Below are 9,616 nucleotides of genomic sequence, written 5' to 3'. Positions count from 1 at the left end.
GACGGACAGACAGACATCTTAATTAAATAGCTCATAGCCATACACTGACAACTGCCTGTCGCTGAGACGGTGTAGGAGAGACTTCAATTCATCCCTTCATGGCCCTTGGCCTGCGATTCCTACAGGAAGTGTACAATTTCAGAGTCCGTTGACAAGAGTTGTGAATATAGCAAGATGAAGTGGCACAATGGAATGCGTAGGGAACAGGAGCACGGATCTTTCCTAAAATTTGCCTCGCCTGAATTTCACCCTGCAATTTAGAGTTCTGAATTAGCTCAACTTGTTTGCAAAGTCGAACTAATGCAACAGGAATCCCTCCTTTGTCCCTCGCTTACATTTCTGAATCCACAGAATGCTGTGCGTCCACCACAACAGTGCCTTCCACTCGCATTCCCTTGCTATTAGAATGCTGTTACTACATCAGTGCACGGCATAGCATTTTATCCCCAATTCTTGGTCATATTCCAGATTTGCCTGATACTCACAAATTGCCTTTTCTGCTAAATAACACTGCTGATATTACTGAAACTGTGGCAAAGTTCCTCAAAGCAGCTCTACTTATACGTAGTACTATGGTAGACTAAGCTATTTTATGATAATTTAACTCATAAAAGAAGAAGAAAGATTCAACATGGCTTCTCTTATGCTCTTCTGTGACACAGAATGTTGGACTGGATGGGCCATTGGCCTGATCCAACAGGGCTTCTCTTATGTGACACAGAGTGTTGGACTGAAGGGGCCATTGGCCTGATCCAACAGGGCTTCTCTTATGTTCTTATGTGACACAGAGTGTTGGACTGGATGGGCCACCGGCCTGATCCTACGTGGCTTCTCTTATGTTCTTCTGTGACACAGAGTGTTGGACTGGATGGGCCATTGGCCTGATCCAACATGGCTTCTCTTATGTGACACACAGTGTTGGACTGGAGGGGCCATTGGCTGATCCAACATGGCTTCTCTTATCTTCTTATGTGACTCAGAGTGTTGGACTGGATGGGCCACTGGCCTGATCAAACATGGCTTCTCTTATGTTCTTCTGTGACACAGAATGTTGGACTGGATGGGCCACTGGCCTGATCCAACAGGGCTTCTCTTATGTTCTTATGTGACACAGAGTGTTGGACTGAAGGGGCCATTGGCCTGATCCAACAGGGCTTCTCTTATGTGACACAGAGTGTTGGACTGGAGGGGCCATTGGCCAGATCCAACAGGGCTTCTCTTATCTTCTTATGTGACTCAGAGTGTTGGACTGGATGGGCCACTGGCCTGATCCAACATGGCTTCTCTTATGTTCTTCTGTGACACAGAATGTTGGACTGGATGGGCCACTGGCCTGATCCAACATGGCTTCTCTTATGTTCTAACAATCAAAACGCAATGACCAGCATCGAGAAAAATATTAATATTTTAATGAAGTGTTTTTTCCCCCAAGCCTTTCAGCCTCAAAAGCAAAAATCCATCCCAGGAATTTTACTGAGCCCCTTGAACCTGGATGCGGACACAGAAAACGACCAAACACCAAGAGCACTTCCAACAAACCGGTGGTGAGCGGTCTAAACGCTAAGGAACTGCAACGTAAACTTTGTTGACATACGAAAGCCACCGGTTTCAATGTGGTATGAAAAAACTCAATCTGCATTTACCCCTTTTTCTGGAATTACTAGCAAAACCAGACTTCTCAGACTGTCCAACGTTGTGTCCAGAACCACATACTTCCCACACTCAACTACAAATATCGTCCAACAAGCGAGGGTGTCTGCACCACAAACCAATTATTTTTGCTACAAAACTGCAGGCATAACTCCATCTTATGCCTAATTTGCTTCAACGAGCCACAACCCCCTTGGGACAGCCCAAGAAGGTGCTAGACCTGATTAAGAGAAGAAACAATAGGAGGCCATTTATTTAGATGTGAATTCAGGTGATAACCGCTAACTGTCACTAAAGAAGTTCAGGTTTGGGGCACTTAGCATGGACTCCCTTCTCTCTTTTCACAGCAGTGTCATCTTTTCTGCACTTGGTTGCCTTTTCCCCAAAATATGAGAAGTAACAAAGAGCAGAGGGGGTTGGGGGGTCACTCTTCTGTACAATGCCCAGTACGATTCTCGGTCCTCTAATTCAAATTGTTTGCTCCAACGTGTACCTCTGACAGGCTAATCTTGTTTGATTACACCAAGCTCTTTGTCCCTGCTCCAAATTTCTAGAAATTTCTGTGAAGTTAGGGCTGGGGTAAAATGGGATCTCTGATGCAGAGAATAGGGACCAGATCAAGAAAACCTAATCTTACGATTGGTCGGAACCATACCATCCCCTCTGGAAATCGTCTCCTAGAGAGAAAGCTACTGAACTTCTTAGCTTTCCTCAGTTTACAAAATAAATGAACGGGGAATGATGCGTTCTTTAAGGGGCTGGCGAAGGCCACAAATTCACCTCAGCCTCGTCCCACCCTCTGAATGCCACAATTTTCGGGAAACATTCAACAAAATGGCAGAACGGGGGCTCATGTACAGCTTATGCTGTCTCAGAACAGGGACGGTAAAGACAAGAGGCCAGAAAAGGTGTGAGGAACACAAACAGCTACATCTACGGGCCAAACCAGAATTAGTTTTGGAACTGTCACGGCCTCTACCTATGGAACTCTGGGATTTGTAGTTCTTTTGGCACCTGGCCCCCCCGTTCAGAACTTTATTTTCTAAGCTCCTTAAAGATAAACACCATGACAATTAAGCCACTGTAGTGTAGAGCTGACCAAACAGTCACTTAATTTCCCCAAAATAATAAACTGAGGGAAGAACATTCCTCCATCCTGGTGCCCAACATGCCTTGAACTGCACTTCTTCTCAGCTACACAAAACATGATACACATTCTTCCGTTAGAGATGTATTTCGCACTCAAGAGGCATAAAAATGCTGACTCGCCACCCAAGCACGCAGGAGGGAAGTGTTGTCGTCGCCAACCCAAAGGTCGCGCCTTAGAATTCAAAATCTTCGTTCGCCATCGCAATGGCCCAAGCGAACTTCTCCCGCTGGGTCTTGTTGTAAATCTTCTCAATGGGCACGCCAAATCTTTTACACCTGTAGGTGAAGAAGACGACATTGGATTTATACCTCACCCTATACTCTGAATCTCAGAGCAGCTTACAATCTCCCTCCCCCCACAACAGACACCCTGTAAGGTGGGTGGGGCTGAAAGAGCTCTGACAAAAGCTGCCCTTTCAAGGACACCTCCTGCGAAAGCCATGGCTGACCCAAGGCCATGCTAGCAGGTGCAAGTGGAGGAGTGGGGAATCAAACCCGGTTCTCCCAGATAAGAGAGCTCTGGCTGACCCAAGGCCATTCCAGCAGGTGCAAGTGGAGGAGTGGGAAATCAAACCCTGTTCTCCCAGATAAGAGAGCTCTAACTGACCCAAGGCCATTCCAGCAGCTGCAAGTGGAGGAGTGAGGAATCAATCCCGGTTGTCCCAGATAAGAGAGCTCTAACTGACCTAAGGTCATTCCAGCAGGTGCAAGTGGAGGAGTGGGAAATCAAACCCGGTTCTCCCAGATAAGAGAGCTCTGGCTGACCCAAGGCCATTCCAGCAGCTGCAGGTGGAGGAGTGGGAAATCAAACCCCAGATAAGAGAGCTCTGGCTGACCAAGGCCATTCCAGCAGGTGCAAGTGGAGGAGTGGGGAATCAAACCCGGTTGTCCCAGATAAGAGTCCGCGCACTTATCACTATACCAAACTGGCTCTCAGGTGTACCCTATGAGGTGAGTGGGGCTGAGAGAGCTCTGACAGAAACTGCTCTTGAGAGAACAGCTTTGAGAGAACTTGTGGCTGACTCAAGGTCACACCAGCAGCTGCATGTGGAGGAGTGGGAAATCAAACCCGGTTGTCCCAAATAAGAGTCCGCGTGCTTAACCACTACACCAAACTGATAGACGAAAAAAGCGCACAGGAGGAGGGGCGCTTGAGTATCTACGCTGAGACACCTCACAGCCCCACACGCGGGGCTGCCTCCCCAAGGACTTCTGGCTGCCCCTCACCCACCAGGCCACGCTGATGCGAGGATCCAAGTAATTCAGCTTGGAGGTGCCCAGGGCTATCTGCTTGTTCTCCTCCTTGTCGGTCGCCTGCATCCTCAGCCTGGCCAGCTGCTCTTCAACCTTCTCAACCAGCTTCTTCTTTTTTTCCACGGCACTTGTTGGAAAGAGGAGGGAGAAGAAGTCACGCTTTGGAAGAAGAAGAAGAGGAGGAAGAAGAAGAAGAGGAGGATGAAGGAGAGGAAGAAGAGGAAGAAGAAGAGGAGGAGGAAGAGGAGAAAGAAGAAGAGGAGGAGGAAGAGGATGAAGATGAGGAAGAAGAAGAAGAGGAGGAGGAAGAAGAGGATGAAGAAGAAGAGGAGGAGGAAGAAGAGGAGGGGGAAGAGGAGGAAGAAGAAGAGGAGGAAGGAGAGGAAGAAGAAGAGGAGGAGGAAGACGAGGAAGAAGAAGAGGAGGAGGAAGGAGAGGAAGAAGAGGAGGAGGAAGGAGAGGAAGAAGAAGAGGAGGAGGAAAAAAGAAGGGGAGGAGGAGGAAGGAGAAGAGGAAGAAGAAGAGGAAGAGGAGGAGGAAGAGGAAGAAGAAGAGGAAGAAGAGGAGGAGGAAGGAGGGGAAGGAAAGAAGAAGAGGAGGAAGAAGAAGAGGAAGGAGAGGAAGAACAGGAGGAGGAGGAAGAGGGGGAAGAAGAAGAAAAGAAAGAAGAGGAAGGAGAAGAGGAGGAGGAAGAAGAAGAGGAGGAGGAAGGAGAGGAAGGGAAGAAGAAGAGGAAGGAGAGGAAGAAGAAAAGGAGGAGGAAGAGGGGGAAGAAGAAGAAAAGAAAGAGGAAGGAGAAGAAGAGGAGGAAGAAGAAGAGGAAGAAGAGGAGGAGGAAGGAAAGGAAGAAGGGAAGAAGAAGAGGAGGAAGGAGAGGAAGAAGAAGAGGAGGAGGAGGAGGAAGAAGAGAAAGTAGAAGGATTGCAGAATAATACCCTGCCCTTCTCTCTGAATCAGAGGACTCAAGAGTGGTTTATAATCTCCTTTATCTCCCTCCCCCACAAGAGACACCCTGTGAGGTGGGTGAGGCTGAGAGGGCTCTCACAGCAGCTGCTGTTTCAAGGACAACCTCTGCCAGAGCTATGGCTGACCCAAGGCCATGCTAGCAGGTGCAAGTGGAGGAGTGGGGAGTCAAACCCAGTTCTCCGAGATAAGAGTCCACACACTTAACCACTACACCAGGCAAAAGGCACAGAGCCCTGCTGGCTCTCGCCAAAAATCTACGCTTCTAGTTTTCATGTTCCATTATGGAATGCCTTGGAAGAAACTGCTTGATTTATTTTAGGGGAACACTTACCCTGTGAAGAGATGGCAAAGAGGTTAGTGCTCTTTTGCTTGGATAAATAACGATTGAGGGGTGTCAGGAGAAAGGTTTACAAAATTATGCACGGGACCCTGTGAATTTAGGGGGAGGTATTTGTGAGTCCTTCATTGTGCAGGGGCTTGGACTTGATGACTCTGGAGGTCCCTTCCAATTCTATGTTTCTACGCGCGAGAAGTTCCGAGAAGGAAGTACTTCATTCCTTTATTGATTTGATTTATATCCCGCCCTCCCCGCCGGAGGGATATTTTAAACGTAAAATATTTTTATCCCGTTCTCACAATACAAGAACGCGCGGGCACTCGATGACGTTAACGAGAAGCTATCTTGCAGCGGGATCAAAAGGAAGTCCTTCTTCACCCAAAGAGTAATTAACACGTGGAATTCACTGGCACAGGAAGTGGTGGTGTCTGCAAGCATAAACGGCTTCAAGAGGAGACGGGATTAACATATGGAGCAGAGGTTTATCAGTGGCTGTAAGTCACAAGGTAGATGGAACGCTTTGGGGCAGTGAAGCTCTGTATTCTTGGTGCTGGTGGGGGGGCCAACAGAAAGCAGGCTTCCAGAGTTCTACCTCTACTGGTGGACCTCCTGATGGCACCTGGGTTTTGGCCTTGGGGAGGGGGGGGGGCGGGGTATACATTGCAAATTAAATCAAATTAAATGAAAAAATTGTATCTCGCCCCGATTCATACAAGGTTTGAATTTATCGTGGACTTCATCATCCCAGTATTGAATAACCCTTGACCATTTCTCCACAAATGTGTCAGGGAGAATAGGTGAACATAAGAGAAGCAATGTTGGATCAGGCCAGTGGCCCATCCAGTCCAACACTCTGTGTCACATAAGAACATAAGAGAAGCCCTGTTGGATCAGGCCACTGGTCCATCCAGTCCAACACTCTGTGTCACATAAGAACATAAGAGAAGCCCTGTTGGATCAGGCCAGTGGCCCCTCCAGTCCAACACTCTGTGTCACACATAAGAACCTAAGAGAAGCCATGTTGGATCAGGCCAATGGCCCCTCCAGCCCAACACTCTGTGTCACACATAAGAACATAAGAGAAGCCCTGTTGGATCAGGCCAATGGCCCCTCCAGTCCAACACTCTGTGTCACACGTAAGAACATAAGAGAAGCCCTGTTGGATCAGGCCAATGGCCCCTCCAGTCCAACACTCTGTGTCACATAAGAACATAAGAGAAGCCATGTTGGATCAGGCCAATGGCCCCTCCAGTCCAACACTCTGTGTCACATAAGAACATCAGAGAAGCCCTGTTGGATCAGGCCAATGGCCCCTCCAGTCCAACACTCTGTGTCACACATAAGAACATAAGAGAAGCCCTGTTGGATCAGGCCAGTGGCCCCTCTAGTCCAACACTCTGTGTCACACATAAGAACCTAAGAGAAGCCATGTTGGATCAGGCCAATGGCCCCTCCAGCCCAACACTCTGTGTCACACATAAGAACATAAGAGAAGCCCTGTTGGATCAGGCCAATGGCCCCTCCAGTCCAACACTCTGTGTCACACGTAAGAACATAAGAGAAGCCCTGTTGGATCAGGCCAATGGCCCCTCCAGCCCAACACTCTGTGTCACATAAGAACATAAGAGAAGCCATGTTGGATCAAGCCAATGGCCCATCTGGTCCAACACTCTGTGCCACACATAAGAGATGCTATGTTGGATCAGGCCCATCCAGTCCAACACTCTGTGTCACACAGTGGCCAAAAAAAGCCAGGTGCCATCAGGAGGTCCACCAGTGGGGCCAGGACACTAGAAACCCTCCCACTGTGCCCCTCCAAGCACCAAGAATATAGAGCATCACAGTCCCAGAAAGAGAGTTCCAACGATACGCTGTGGCTAATAGCCACTGATGGATATTTTAAATATAAAATATTTAATTTTTTTTTCTTGGCATCCCTAACTAACATGGTTTCAGGTAGCCAACACAAATACAACTAATACTTTACTATTTCTGTGAATAAAAGAAGACATATCTATCTCCAGGGCTTTTTTTCCCTGGGGAGACACTGTGGAACAGAGTTCCGGAACCTCTCAGTGGAAACAAAATTCTCAAAAAATATTTAAAAGTTCTTGAGGGGCACCTGTGTGTTTCTCCTTCGTTTCCTTCTTGAGAGTTCCAGCCAGCGTTCCCTCTGAGCTGAGTTAGCGTGAGCGAGCTCACAGTTTTTTAGCCTTCGGCTTACACATTTTCGTCTTAGCTTAGGAAGGACGACCCCAGGGCACATTAATCCATGCAGCAGCTCACAACTTGAATGCCAGTAGCTCACAGCTTTAAAGCTGTCGCTCACAATGTGGAATTTCTGCTCGTATATCTCCACAGCTTAGAGGGAACATTGGTTCCGGCACCTCTTTCTCCAGAACCCCCCCCCCCGCCTGCCTTCCAAAACATCTCAGCTTAAAATCCTTAATACTACAACAGACGGCTTAACAACGTGTACCATCTTCACATGATACGCTCTGAAAAAATGACAGCATAAATGTAACCAAGGGAATTGGGAAAAGATTCACCTTACAGGATTCTGGTTATGCCCACAATTAAATGGGTGCTTTGATCATAGCTACGCACAGTGCTTCAGGAGATCATGTGAGCACCCACAGAAAAGGAAGCCATCTAGAAGAAGGTGTGTCCCCCGCCAGCATCCACAGCGGCCAACCAGCTGCCTCTGGGAAACAGCAGATTCGTTTCCAAGCTACCGGCTCCACAAGGAAACAGGGATCCACTCACGCTTTAGATTTCACATCCTTTCTGGCTTTGTGATCGGCCTTTGCCCTCTTCAGCTCTGCTTTGGCATCGGCCAGCTGATCCTTTTTGGCGTCGATCTGAGGGAAAGGTAGAAAAATCAAGGTGAGCACAGACCACCACTCTTCTTTCTAGACAAAGCTGGGTGGGACCAGAGCTATCCCACACTTTGTCTGAGAAGTTTGGAATGACGTGTATATATATATATATATATAGAGAGAGAGAGAGAGAGAGAGAGAGATATAGATATATAGCTCCCCCTGTCTCAAATTTCCCTTCACAAAAATCCTCTGTGAGTGGCTGGCCCAAGGGCAAAGGGGAGGATTCGAACCCAGGTCACACAGGTACATTCCATCAATACACATCTGATAGTTATAACAGCTAAATTGTTTTTGAGATAAAGTTTTGGTTTCATCCCTGGGTCTTTGAAATGTATTATATTATTGGAGAGCTAGTTTGGTGTAGTGGTTAAATGTATTGGAGAGCCAGTTTGGTGTAGTGGTTAAGTGTGCGGACTCTTATCTGGGAGAACCGGGTTTGATTCCCCACTCCTCCACTTGCACCTGCTGAGATGGCCTTGAGTCAGCCATAGCTCTGGCAGAGGTTGTCCTTGAAAGCGCAGCTGCTGGGAGAGCCCTCTCCAGCCCCACCCACCTCACAGGGTGTCTGTTGTGGGGGAGGAAGGTAAAGGAGATTGTGAGCCGCTCTGAGACTCTTCGGAGTGGAGGGCGGATATAAATCCAATATCTTCATCTACCTCACAGGGTGTCTGTTGTGGGGGAGGAAGGGAAAGGAGATTGTGAGCCGCTCTGAGACTCTTCGGAGTGGAGGGTGGGATATAAATCCAATATCTTCATCTACCTCACAGGGTGTCTGTTGTGGGAGAGGAAGGTAAAGGAGATTGTGAGCCGCTCTGAGACTCTTCGGAGTGGAGGGCGGGATATAAATCCAATATCTTCTTCTTCTTCAATATTAGTTCATAAACAACCTGTATTAGAGTTTTGTTATTTATATTTTCAAGGTATTTCCTTCATGAAGCCTCAGTACTTATATGAAGAGGTTTTTTGGCCAGCAATGGAGTTGAAGGCTGTTATGCTTCTAATAAAAGGAACTGGCTTACTCCCTTGTAATATACAGCACAAGTGGAAGATGTCATAATACTGAAGAAGTGGGAACACGAAACGCGTCTATTGTATTGTATCATTAACTAGTTATTTGTATAGCTAGTTCATAAACAGAGTTCATTATGGGCTCTGTTTATAAGGATGTCTTGTATTTTACGGTTGTCAATGTGGACTTTTGTATTAAATATATTCAGTTTGAAGCAGTTTTATATTTAAAAAAAGCATATAAATATATTAAAAAGTATTAAAAAGTTGGGTAGTCTGGTCACAGATGTTTTTTGGCTTCTGTATTTATCCTCACTGTGATTCCCCTGTTGTTTATACTAGGCCTTTGGTTGAGGCAGCGGGCTGGCCC

At 47.2% G+C, this 9,616-nt stretch overlaps 1 protein-coding gene across 1 annotated transcript in view; it reads right to left on the bottom strand.

Annotated features, from left to right (window-relative positions):
• Positions 1 to 1,389: 1,389 nt before the first annotated feature.
• LOC132574921 (DNA topoisomerase I, mitochondrial-like) overlaps positions 1,390 to 9,616 on the bottom strand; it is a 36,828-nt gene continuing 28,601 nt past the window's right edge. The window contains exons 11-13 of the mRNA XM_060243174.1: positions 8,123 to 8,217; positions 4,031 to 4,180; positions 1,390 to 3,075 (exon numbers count right to left, since the gene is read on the bottom strand). Coding sequence (XP_060099157.1) covers positions 2,973 to 3,075; positions 4,031 to 4,180; positions 8,123 to 8,217 — 348 coding nt within the window. The 3' untranslated portion in view covers positions 1,390 to 2,972. The remainder of the gene's footprint in view (positions 3,076 to 4,030; positions 4,181 to 8,122; positions 8,218 to 9,616) is intronic.

This window comes from Heteronotia binoei, chromosome 7 (genome assembly GCF_032191835.1).
Source record: "Heteronotia binoei isolate CCM8104 ecotype False Entrance Well chromosome 7, APGP_CSIRO_Hbin_v1, whole genome shotgun sequence".
NCBI lineage: Eukaryota > Metazoa > Chordata > Lepidosauria > Squamata > Gekkonidae > Heteronotia > Heteronotia binoei.
Note: the sequence above shows the minus strand (reverse complement) of the source record. Positions and strands in the feature narration are given on the sequence as shown.